Raw genomic sequence first — 13,003 nt, forward strand, 5'->3', positions numbered from 1 at the left:
GAAAGAATTATCTGGCCCACAATATCAGTAGTGGAGGCTGAGAAACCCTCAGTCTAGCTTGTCTATCCTGTTATTACTGAGAAAACCTCGAGGCCTCAGAAATCTCTCCGCAGTCTCTCAGGATTTAGCTTCTGAGGCTAAGTGCCTCCTATGTAAATAGTTCGGAGCTCAGCCCATTAACTCATTCTGGCACATTTCCTATACCTTAAGCTTAGTGGCCAGAGGCCTACTAAATGGTTGGGGCTTTTTAATAGGGTGATACTTTTTCTTCCTGATGTTTCCGAGAGACAGGCTCAGCTGGCTTGCAGCTCTTGCAGAAGAGAACCTGGTGACAATACGCTAATCTGTTGCTGGCATCTTTTCCTCCTAATCTATGTTTACATGGCACTGAAAATCGACTCCCTGGTGCCAGGCTCCATTTCTCCTAAGCGCTCTGGCACCATTGGCCGAGAACACCTCCCCAGTCTCTTCCACACAGTGCTACCATACATGTTTATTATATTGCACAGCTGTTCTCCAGAAGACATTTCTGGAGGCGTGGACTGTACAGTAGCTTCTGGAGCCAGGGGTTGGAGTCTTAATCATTATGTTCCCAGTTGCAGATCCACAGCACTCTTAAAGCCTCTGGTTTTTCCTTCCTTCCTCCCTCCCTTCCTCCTCCTCTCCCTCCCTCCCTCCCTTCCTTCCTTTCACGTTTATTTATTTTTTTTAATGCTTTTTTTTTTTAATTTTTTTTAACGTTTATTTATTTTTGAGACAGAGACAGAGCATGAACGGGGGAGGGGCAGAGAGAGAAGGAGACACAGAATCTGAAACAGGCTCCAGGCTCTGAGCCGTCAGCACGGAGCCCGACGCGGGGCTCAAACTCACGGACTGCAAGATCATGACCTGAGCCGAAGTTGGACGCCCAACCGACTGAGCCACCCAGGCGCCCCCTTTAATGCTTTTTTAAATGTTTATGTATTTTTGAGAGAGAGAGAGAGAGAGAGAGAGTGTGTGTGTGCACAAGTTGGGGAGGGGCAGAGAAGAGAGGGAGACACAGAATCTGAAGCAGGCTCCAGGCTCTGAGCCATCAGCACAGAGGCCGACGTGGGGCTTGAACTCACAAACCACGAGATCATGACCTGAGCTGAAGTCAGACATTTAACCAACTGAGCCACCCAGACTCCCTGCATCTGATATTTTCCTTAACTGTTTTCCTAATTGTAGCTCCCATCCTCTCCCCCAGATTTTAAGCTCCTAGAATACGGAGTCTGTATCTTCAGTTTATTTTCTATCCTTCAGTTTATTTTCTACTCTCTTGCTATTAGCAACTAACATTCCATTCACCATCTATTGAGAAATCAATTTACCTTCTATTATTTTGTGTTTTATGCTTTTGTATTAAAAGTTGGAGGACAGAGGCCCCTGGGTGGCTCAGTCGGTTGAGCGTCCGACTCTCGATTTCGCCTCAGGCCATGATACAGTTGTGAGATCAAGCCCCAGTCCGGTTCTGCACTGGCAGCGCAGAGCCTGCTTGGGATTCTCTCTCTTCCCCTCTGCTCCTCTCCCTGCTCTCTCTCACTTTCTCACACACACAAAACAAATAATCATTAAAAAAAAAAAAAAAGAGAAAGACTCTCTTAGCTAGGCTTGCTTGCTCCATTAAAAAAAAATTTGGAGGACATGATAACTACAATGGTGTGAGAGAGACTAGTGGTTGGAGGGCAATGTCAGCCATCTAGATAAGCAAACCAGGGAACAATTCATAAGCTTAGTGATGTTGAGCCTGGATTAGAGTGAAACTGAGTAATTCTTTCCAGGGAAGTGGGAGACCTTAGAACTTAAAAGTTATTTTCATTATTAAGGGGGCCTAGCAAAATCAAGAAAGTTCCTATTAAGAAAATCCAGTAGGGGCACCTGAGTGGCTTAATTGGTTAAGTGTCCGAATTTGGCCCAGGTTATGATCTCACAGTTCATGAGTTTGAGCCTCCCATTGGGTTCTCTGCTGTCAGTGCAGAGCCTGCTTTGGATCCTCTGTCCCCCATCTCTCTCTGCCCCTCTCCCCTGCTTGCATGCACTTTCTCTCTCAAATATATATATAAATTTTTTTTTTTTTTAAAGTCCAATACGTAGATCACCCCCTTCAAAACCCAGAGAAGTTCAGCAAAGTTCCCAAGTCAGGTGTAATTATTATAGGATATTCTATAAAGGTTAAAATTATGAGGAACATAGATTTACCTTATTTGAGTGATATGCCACAGGGCCCTCAGTAGGGGTTTGAGGTCAGTGAGCTCACTGTCAGCACTGCCAATGCTATCTTTCTCAGGCCTTCCGGGAGATCATGACCATTTGGATCTATGTCTTTGTAAGATTTTAGAGAATTTTGTTGTGGGGGTATTGGTTTATCTAGAACAGTATTTCGGAGCCCTTGCAGACATTTTTTTCCAATCATCCCCCCTCCCGTGAAATTTTAATATTACAGATATGCTGTATATCTGTCACGCACTGCAGTATTTTGGAGGCAAGCTAGTGATTGCACTAAGATTTCCCCATGAACCAATTTTCACCCCCACGGGGGCAATATTGCCCATGTTGCGAATACGTAATCTAGCAATATTATCATCTTGGAAATGAACTGTTATTTTTACCTTTCTTTACAAATTGAAACTGGGACAAGGACACTATCAATAAACTAGTGTTGAAAAGAGTCTTCTTATGTAGTGGCTTGCTGCAACTGGAGAAGAGTGAGAACGGTACTTTTCTGGCTTGTATGGAGGACATTTTCTCTGAACAGCCTCTTGACCATTTGGGGAAAGAACAGGAAAAGACCAGGAACGGCAGACAGACCAATCAATGCAGCTCACCGAAAGGAAGACAAAAGTACAGGTGACAAAACCGTTTTGCCAGGGATATGCTAAGGAGGAAGGTGGTGAAACTGAAGAATCTAGGTATAAAATAGTCTGTTGTTCCAAGGCTAGTAAGCTCTAACCAGTTCATTTTCTTAAAGTGGGAGGTGATTTGCAGCAGAGAATACCATTTAGGTTGTCTAGCATGCAACAGTGTTCTATTCTCCCAAGAGGGTTTGGCTTGTCTGATCAAAAGGGTGGTTGTGTATGAAATGCACCTCAGAAGGAGGAGGAGGAAATGACATGTTCATGTAAATGAAATACAACTGCAAATTAAAGTGTCACCCTGTTAAAAAAAAATCCATTTTTCATTTAATTGGTTTCCAAAGGAAAAAAATGTCATACAGAAGTGTATATCTCAGGGAAAGTTAAACCGTGAGATGTTTCAAGTGAATTCGGATTCAAGGAAGTTCTCATGGGGAGAGGAGGGGTTTATAAAATATTGCCCTAATAAAAATATTCTGATACTGAAAAGCTAGGCTTATAAATTTCTGCTGTCGTTACATGCCAGGGGTCCAGAAGAAATTAGCAAATATGACCTCATTTGTTCTTTACCGTCTCTATGTATCTAATCAGCTGTATACTGGCTGCCTCTTCCCTGGAGGAAGCTTCCTTTTGTGATGTTTTGTTAGGGAGAAGGTCATGTACAAAGGAGGAGACACTTTCTCTCAAATAGCTCTGCTTACTACAAAGACATCCAGGAATGAAATGCTTTTCTGTAGGTCCTTTCTGTGTTAATGTTGTCCTCCCATTTTTCACTCCCCCCGCCCCTCGATTTTATGAAAATTTATCTTTCTCTTTACACTGAGAGCCTGCCAGACAGGACATATATGTTACCTGCCACATTGTTGGCACCAAGGAAATGTTAAATAATCATGGGAGGAGCTGATTAATGGGATTATGTTTCCAGTAGAATTGTTCCTGAGAGGCATGTCTGGTTTCTCTTTGAGATGGGGATTTAGCAGATGGTTCTTCCTCTTCCCCCTCTCCTGCTAATCCCTGTACATGTTGTTTTATGTTTACAGAGGAAACATGGATAAAGACTATAATGTGCTCTCTTTGTCTTCTCCCCCAACCAGGGGCAGTGATTGGTGATGGACAGTCTGCTGTGGCCAGTAACATTGCCAACACCACCTACCGGCTCCAGTGGTGGGACTTCACTAAGTTTGACCTCCCCGAAATCAGTAATGGTAAGCCAAAGTAGAGCTGGTAGTAGTGGAAGGGGTGTCTCTTATTGGTGGGTCAGAACTCAGAAGCCCATGGAGCACTGGAGTTCTCATGATATTGTTGAGCAGCTGATTGCCAGTTTCTATAGTTTCTCAGTTTCTACAGTTCTGTCGGTAGTCAGCAGACATGTTTTGAGCGCCCACCCTAAGCAGTGAACCATGGTGGCTGTGGTGCCAGGGGCAGTGCCAAGATGGACACAGAGATGAAGGGGTCTCTACTCTGGGGAGTTCACCAACTAGTAGCTCATTGTCCTAATAAGCCTCAATGTTTAGGTGGAACTGAGAAGAAAAGAAAGAGCAAGGAGTTTAGGAACTGAGAGCTAGCCCTTGTGACCCTTGAGGAGAGACTGTGGTGATGTTAAACTCATTTGCTAATCCAGAACTGGATGAAACACAGTGAATGACACAGTTGGTCTGTGACTTACAAACACATCTGTCTGATAGTCCATTTTCCCAGCTTCCTGGGAAGTCTGCAATCCCATGTCTCAGTGGTTTATCACAGCATTTTAAAGAACTTCACTTTTTATCGAATGAAGGACTTCTGAGAAGTAGCAGTTCGGCCTGTGCTTGAATACTGCAGATGACAGGTCACACTGTCTGACAAGATGGCCTAATCCATCACTGATAAGTTCCTGTTATTGTTCCCTTCCTGTTATTTCCTCCCATTGGTCCTGGTTCTACCTCTGAATCTCCATAGAATAAGTCTAACGTACCTCTTGTGATGGTCCTCCAACTATTTGAAGATAAATTCCATTTTCCTTTCCTAAATCTTTCTTCTCAGGCCAGATTTCCTTCCTTGAGATTCCTTTTACTGACCCTGGTTTCCAAATCCTTGACAATTTTTCTCATCTTCCCTTTTGATTTTGGGGGGCCAGAACACAGTTAAAAACTCCAGATGGGAGCTGTCCAGTATGTAGCACAATGGTGGTTTGGATAGTGTTGATTCAGCATGAGATTTCAGCAGCTTTTTCTGAAGCCACTCTTCAGTTTGCGGTCACTTCAAATTCCTGGATAGTTAATTAAGAAACCAAGACTACTGTTCTATACTTACTTGTACACTTGAATCTTTAAAAACCAAAACAGGTTTGGGACACCTGGGTGGCTCAGTTGGTTGAGCGTCCGACTTCAGCTCAGGTCACGATCTCACAGTTCATGGGTTCGAGCCCCGTGTCGGGCTCTGTGCTGACAGCTCAGAAGCCTGGAGCCTGTTTCAGATTCTGTGTCTCCCTCTCTCTCTGCCCCTCCCCCATTCACGCTCTGTCTCTGTCTGAAGAATAAATAAACATTAAAAAAAAAGTTTAAAAAAAAAAGCAGGTTTGTATTTGTTTCTATTAAATGTGATCTTAATAGTGTCAGTTGCAGTTCCTGGCTCCTCCCTCTCAGTGCCTTTTTGAACTTTGATTCAGTACTTTTCTCTCAGTCTTACATCATCTACTAATTTGATAAATATGCTTTCTCTGTCTTCCTTTGGATTACTAGCAAAAATGGTGAATCAGTCAGGACTTTATACCAGTCCTTGTGTTATGTTGCTGTGGACTTTCTCTGTGTCAGTTTTGGTTCATGAATTAGCACCCAGGCATGATGATCACAACTGAAGCCCACATTTAAAAAAAAATCTTGTCTACAAGGTATTGTAAGAGTTTGTCAGATGCTTAAAATAATCAAGATGTTCTCTGTGGCATTTCCCAATCTGCCAGTCTTGGTATCCTTGTCAGACCATGAAAATAAGGTTAATTTTTCATGTCTTAATCTTAGTGAAACCACAGTAGCAATCATTTATTTCTAAGTACTTATAAGCCACATGTTCAATAATCTTTTTGTTTAAGTCTGCTGGGAATCAGCTGCAATCTACTTTTTCCTTTATTGAATACCAGGTTTGCTTGTTCAGCTCCAGATTTCTGACCCAGATCTTATTTGCCATAATTCATTTCAAGTTATTTTGTTTATATTGTTTACTTTGTGGAAATGTATTCAACGTTCAAAATTTTTTAAACTATAAAATAATATTACAGTGGAAAGTTTACCAGCCCTGCTCCCAGGTGCCCACCACTTCTCCCCATAGGCAGCCACAATTAGCAGTTCCTTGTATATCTTTTCAAGGATACCTTATGTGTGTATAAACAGGCAAATGCAAATGTATGTTTTCTCACCTTCTGTTTGACCCAAATGGTAACATGTTATACATACTCTTCTTTCTGCACTTTGCTTTCTGTACTTTATAATGTATGTTGGTCATCTTACATATCAGTATATGAAGAGTTAACTCTTTCTTTTTTAATAAGTGCCAGTATTCCATTGTCCAAATGGAGTCTCTTGGTTCCATTTTTTAACCATTTTTCAAACAGTCTTCCTCTGAGGAACTTTTAAATTGTTTTCAGTCTTTCGCCATACAAACCGTGCTGTAGTTTGTTGTTTTGCATACATGCAAGAATATCTATAGGATAAATTCCTAGGAATAGAATTGTAGTTAGGAAGAGTACATACATCTGTGATTTGGGTAGATGTTGCTAAGTCACCCTCTGTAGGGTTATGCCGATTTCTACTCTGCCCTGCAGCCTATGTGAATGCCTGTTCCCTAAACTCTTGCTGGCAGAATGTGTTAACTATATTTTTGGATATTTGCATTTCCGATAGGTAAAAAATAGTATGTAGGTATTTTAAGTTTGTATTTCTTATATTACACCAGGTTGTGCGCCTCTTTATACACTTAGCTATGTGTATTGCCTTTTCTTGACCTGTCCATGTGCTTTACTTGTTTTTCTATTGTGTTGCTGATCTTTTCCTTACCGGGTCTACGGGAGCTCTTTCTAAATCAGAAAATTAACTTCTAATAGGAGCTCCCTGGTTGTCATTTGTCTTTTGACTTTGCTGAAGGTTATTTTTGTCATAGAACTTATTTTAAGTAGTCAGAATTATCCAACTTTCCATTTATGGTTCCCAGATTTTGTGTCATCATTAGGAAGATCAGTTAGTACTTTTGTATTTTAGTTCCTTTACCTTCAAGTCTTTGATTCACTAGAAGTTTAACCTAGTTCCAAATAAGCAGAATATGATCCAGCTTTTACTCCATATGGCTACTCATTTGTCCCGAGTTTATAGACTAATGCATTTGTCCCCATTGATTTGGAATGTCACTTTCATCCTGTTTTTACTTTCCTGTGTTTATTTAGATGTATTTCTAGACTATCCACTCTGTCCTAGTGATCTGTGTGATTATTCATGTGAGAGTACCACATGGGTTTGTTTTGAGGCTTTGTGTTTTAGAATCTAGACCCATCCCCTCTTGTTGTTGTTGTTGTGGTGGTGGTTGTTGTTGTTGTTATTTACGTAGGCTTTATGCCCAGTGCAGAGCCAGACACAAGGCTTAAATTCACAACCCTGAGATCAAGACCTGACCTGAGATCAAGAGTTGGATGCTTAACCAACTGAGCCACCCAGGCGCCCCTCTTATTTCTTTAATCCAAATTATCCTGTCTGCTCAAGCAGTTTTGTTTTCCTGTATGGACTTTAAAACTGTTTTACTTCTTCCCTTCACACCCCCTCCGCCCTGAAAAAAAACCCTGTAGTATAATTATTGCAATCACATTAAACTTATAAATTAACTTAAGGAGATTCAACATCTTTATGGTATCTTTTTAGTAAGAATGTGGTATGATTTTCCATTTCTCCAAGTTTCTCTTTTGTTGTTAGGAATGTTTCCTTCATATAGATCCTACAGAATTCTTAAGTTTACTATTATAAGCTTATTTTTTAAATCCTACTGTCTTACTGAATTGTTTACTAATTATAGTTGTTACTCAGGTAAATCTCATGGATTTTCTAGGTGTGTTATCTGTAAGAAGTGATAATTTTACCTTCTCCATTCCAAGTTTTACATTCGTGATTTCTTTCTCTTGTCTATTTGCATTGGCTCCTATCAGTACAGTGTTAAATAATAGCAGGCAGCTTCATATTGTTCCTGATTTTATTAGGAAAACTTCTAGCTTTTTCCCTATAAACATATTGCTGGCTTTTAGGTTGAACCAGAACTAGTTTACCATTTTCAGGAAGTCAGCTATTCCTATTTTATTGAAAGTTTTTATCGAGAATGGATTTTGAATTTAGTCATGGCCTTTCAGCATCTATGAAGATGATCATATGTTTTTTTTTTCCTCTCCTTTGATCTAATAATAAAATCTTCATATTAATGGATTCTGTAATATTGAACCTGTCTTTACATTTCTTGGAAAAAAAAAAACAAACACCTGGTTGGTGGAGTATTCTTTAATGTAAAATTCTTTCCATGTAGCTTACTAATAGACTTTTTTCATTGATTTTTGCAAGTGGGATGGCCCTGTCCTTTTTTATAATATCTATGGATTTTGGTGTCAGTATCATGCTTGTATTATAAATATAATTTGGTAGGTTTTCTTTGGAGCAGTTTAAATACTATTTGAATTGCTTACACTTCTGTATTTTAAAGGTCTGGGCCTAATGTCTGTCTGTCTGTCTGTCTTTCTTTCTTTCTTTCTTTCTTTTCTTTCTTTCTTTCTCCCTCCTTCCTTTCCTTTCTTTCCTTCCTTCCTTCCTTCCTTCCTTCCTTCCTTCCTTCCTTCCTTCCTTCCTTCCTTCCTTGCATAGAGGGAGGTAGTTCTTTGATAACTTTCTCTGTCAACTGTCCTATAAGGGGGTAAGCACATGAACTCTTATGACACGCTGTCCAGGTTCAAATCCCTGGTCAAGCCACCTTCTAGCAGTATGACCTTGGTTATTTAATCTCTCTCCACCTTCATTTCCTTGTCTATAAAGTGAGAATTATAATAGTGCAAACCTCATAGGGTTGTTCTGAGAATTATATTAGTTAATAATGTCAGGCACTCTGAACATTACCTGACATATAATAAATGGTCAGAAAGTGCTAGCTATTTTTATCATGTCTTTTTCTAGGAAATTGCACCATGATTCTTTGAGAGTATGGCCATAACTCTGTAAAGTCCCACCTGCCCCCATCTTTAGTACACTGGGATATGTATTCTCCATCTATGGAGAGTAATGTTCATGTAAGTAAGATATTGCTCTCACCCCATTGCCTTATCTGTAATGGGCTTCCCATCCTTCTCAAGCATGTTGTTTCTACCCAGTTGCAGGTCATTTGCCTTGATAGGAAAACAAAACCTTCAGAAAACGGGCATAGGATATGTTGCTGTCGTAGCTTTGATGGCCTTTTTGGTTGTCCCAATGTGTTTTGTATAAGCCTTAACTTGTTCCAACTACAACTTCCTATAATTCTCCTTCTGTGTGTCTTCTTGCATCTTTTGATTGCAACTCTTGTAAAACCTGAGTTGATCAGAGAGTTTCATGTGGAACTGGATTGGCTCATTTAGTTTGGCTCATGCATGGGGTTAGAATTCTGCTTTTTAAGAGTGTCCTATTTTTCTTAGAGTTCTGACCTTGGAAAACAACTGCGTTCTGGTTGCTTAGGGCGTATATGTCTAATTATAGTCAGTGTTCCTTCCCATGGTATTACCCTCTAGAATGATAGTCACTTTTACCTGAGTTGCCTGTGGTTTGCTGGTTGGTCTGAATGAACTCTAGTTACAGTTTGCATCTTCACTCTTGATAGATTCAGCTGTGAGAAGAGTAAGTAGGGAATTTCTTTTGCTGTAGGATTCATTTCTGAATACCACGTACCTCTCTGTCGAGGGTAGCCTTTGGCTCTGGCACAGCCTGTGCCTGCCAGCCACTGGGCTTGAGTTTTACTCATGTGTTCAGCAGCCACTATATTGCTGGTCATCTGACTTACCCGAATTGCATTTAACTTTTTAATGGAGTTAAAGATTCTTGCCACATGTTTCTCTCAGTTGGGATGCAAGATTAATGAATTCCTCTTTGTAAAGTTTAGAAGCCGGTGAAAAGGCCTCAGACGTTAGATAATTTTGAAAACACTTTCATGAAAAAGTAGCTCATTAGATTCACTCTTTTCTTGTTTGTTTTTAACATTTATTCATTATTGAGAGACGGAGACACAGAGCGTGAGCAGGGGAGGGGTAGAGAGAGGGGGAGAGACAGAATCTGAAGCAGGCTCCAGGCTCTGATCTGTCAGCACAGAGCCCGATGCGGGGCTCGAACTCACAAACTGTGAGATCATGACCTGAGCCGAAGTCGGTCGGTCAACCAACTGAGCCACCCAGGCGCCCCTCACTCTTGTGTTTTGTTTTTTTTTTTAATTTTTTTTTTTTCAACGTTTATTTATTTTTGGGACGGAGAGAGACAGAGCATGAACGGTGGAGGGGCAGAGAGAGAGGGAGACACAGAATCGGAAACAGGCTCCAGGCTCTGAGCTATCAGTCCAGAGCCCGACGCGGGGCTCGAACTCACTGACCGCGAGATCGTGACCTGGCTGAAGTCAGACGCTTAACCGACTGCGCCACCCAGGCACCCCAACTCTTGTGTTTTAAGAGTGAGCTCTTATTGGGTAAAAAGCGTTGGTCACTAGGTTTTCCTGCCAGAACTGGCCTTCAGAAATCCAGTGGCTGAGTGGTGTAAGGCAGACCATACCACAGGAGATGTAGCGATTGGTGCCTTCAGGGACGGCTTGCAGTGTCATACGTAGTTCTGTGAGGAGGTCTTATTCTGCAACCAGATGGGCTCAGAGCCAAAAGGAAATTTCCCTGCTGATTTAAACCCCTTTGAGTTTTCCAAATCAGCATCTAATGCATTTGCAAAAGCACTGCAACTGCTAATCGCTCCCATGGCCTCATCTGGCCAGCCAGCAACAGGCTACAAATCGATCTTTGTACAAGGTGTTTGTTTATAATTTATGGAGCTGATAGGAAGGCAGAGCCATCTGCTCCTCCAGGCATCAGTATTTCTAACCCCTCCCATTCCCTGCTAGGGCATTTTCACTTGGAAATCATTTATAATTAGGAGGAGATTACATTGCGGAGTCTGGAACATGGCTTCCTGCTGTCTTCTGCATCATTTTTTCTCCCCCTGGAGCTGCCCCCTGAAGCTCTTAAGCAGCTTTGATTTGAAAAATCCTTTCTTTCCTAACCTTTATTTCCATTCTGAGCTGCCCCATCACCCTTCCCCACGTGTGTTTTTGCCTTTAAGTGCAGGGCAGGTTGCTGGAGCTACAGCTCAGGGATCAAGGACTGTTTGGTAAGGCAGCAGTTTTCAAGTGTGGTCCCAGACCAGCAGCATCAGAGGCATCTGGGAACTTGTTAGAAATGCAAATTCTCAGGCCTCACCCGAACATTCTGTGTTTTAATAAGCCCTCCAGGTGATTCTGATGCATGCTAATACTGGAGAAGCACTGTGATAAGGCGAGGCAGAGAGCAGAACAAAGATTTCTACTGGTGTGTGGGTTGCCAGTGCCTTAGGCTTTATTTCACTTCACCTTTTTCTCTACCTGCTTACATTATTGTTCAGTCCAGAAAGGGTGAGTTGTCCTTGTCATGAGTGCATTACTTTCCTATGGCCCCAGAAAACAAGAAACCTCTCCCTGTGTAAATTAACTCATCAAAATTTCAGCCTCATGAGGAGAAGCTACACAAGTGAATTGAAGCAGTGACCACTCACTATTGTAACTGAACATTTCCATTTCCATGTGGGAAATTAATAGACAACGGGCAGCAAATGTAAGCCACTAATTGGAACTTTGAAATAAAAATGAAATTGTAAACACACCACCCAGTGCTTGCAGAAGTGAAGCTACCAAATCACTGTGTGCCTGCCACATCCCCTTCATTAGGACAGGAGTGAAGCCCCGGGTCACTAGCTGCACAGTTGCTGCGATTAAACATACGCCTGGAGAAGCTCTGCCTGAGTTTTCGGCATTCTCTTTTCATTTGTCATTTGCATGTCTGTCTGTGAGCTCCCTGCAGTGACTGGGAGCACTTGTGAAACTGGTTGGAGTTGGTGGGGAAGGAACAAAATTTGGGAGGTGGCCATTGATTTGGATTCATCATAATGTAGTAAACACAAACACAGTGGCTTGGACTGGAGGCTGACAAAATGCTTTTCTGTCTATACGCCCAGTTTTTCAGCGTTTTAGAGCCAGGCTTTCCAGAAGAAGGAAAACCTTACTTGTACTCTCCTTGCCACCCTGGCTCCCCTTAGGAATTAATGTGACAGTAAGCAGTTAAGTGCTTTTTATTTTACGTTGGTGGTGAGTTCTGAGGGTCACTATAGATTTCTATATGTTCAACTGAGTTGTATGTGAGCACACGTGAGTGAGATCTATGTATCAGGGAGATAAGAAAGCCTACTTTCATAAAATAGCCATCATGCGTTTTTAAGATATTAAATGTGGATAAAATGGTAATTGTGCAAAACTGTTTTAAAGTTTGTTATAGTTTCGGGGCGCCTGGGTGGCGCAGTCGGTTAAGCGTCCGGCTTCAGCCAGGTCACGATCTCACGGTCCGTGAGTTCGAGCCCCGCGTCAGGCTCTGGGCTGATGGCTCGGAGCCTGGAGCCTATTTCCGATTCTGTGTCTCCCTCTCTCTCTGTCCCTCCCCCGTTCATGCTCTGTCTCTCTCTGTCCCAAAAATAAATAAAAACGTTGAAAAAATTAAAAAAAAAAAATAATAAAGTTTGTTATAGTCTCGATTGTCAGTTTCTTTTTATCTTTCTGAGGGTTGTGCCAGCCTCAAGTTTAGAAGATCAAGATGGACTCACTCCCGAAGCTTCCCCCATTCCTTTGTTTTTTTCTCTTTTTTATATATCGCCAATTGGAATCATGTGTCAGCCTAGGGAAGGAGGAAAAGATTGTCATTTTTTGGCACCAGGCTGGGGACCCTGAGTAAGGAGCAGACGGTCTCAGTGCTAACTAGATAAATCTAGCCACACAGGCTAGAGCAGATGGTGGGTTGGAAGTTGAGCAGTACAGAGCCCTAATGGTGATAGCAG

The 13,003-nt window shown here is 41.7% G+C and overlaps 1 protein-coding gene across 9 annotated transcripts in view; it reads left to right on the forward strand.

Moving 5' to 3' along the window:
- The window catches only part of AMBRA1 (autophagy and beclin 1 regulator 1), a 178,816-nt gene that overhangs the window by 131,849 nt on the left and 33,964 nt on the right, over positions 1–13,003 (forward strand). For all 9 annotated transcript variants that reach the window (XR_015240845.1, XM_086677555.1, XM_086677551.1 and 6 more), the window contains one exon: positions 3,968–4,078. Coding sequence is in view for 8 of the 9 variants with exons in the window: in XM_086677555.1 (XP_086533681.1) it covers positions 3,968–4,078 (111 nt within the window). In the remaining variant the exon portion in view is untranslated. The remainder of the gene's footprint in view (positions 1–3,967; positions 4,079–13,003) is intronic.

Source organism: Puma concolor, chromosome D1, assembly GCF_028749965.1.
Source record: "Puma concolor isolate L17-30 chromosome D1, mPumCon1.1.hap2, whole genome shotgun sequence".
Classification (NCBI taxonomy): domain Eukaryota; kingdom Metazoa; phylum Chordata; class Mammalia; order Carnivora; family Felidae; genus Puma; species Puma concolor.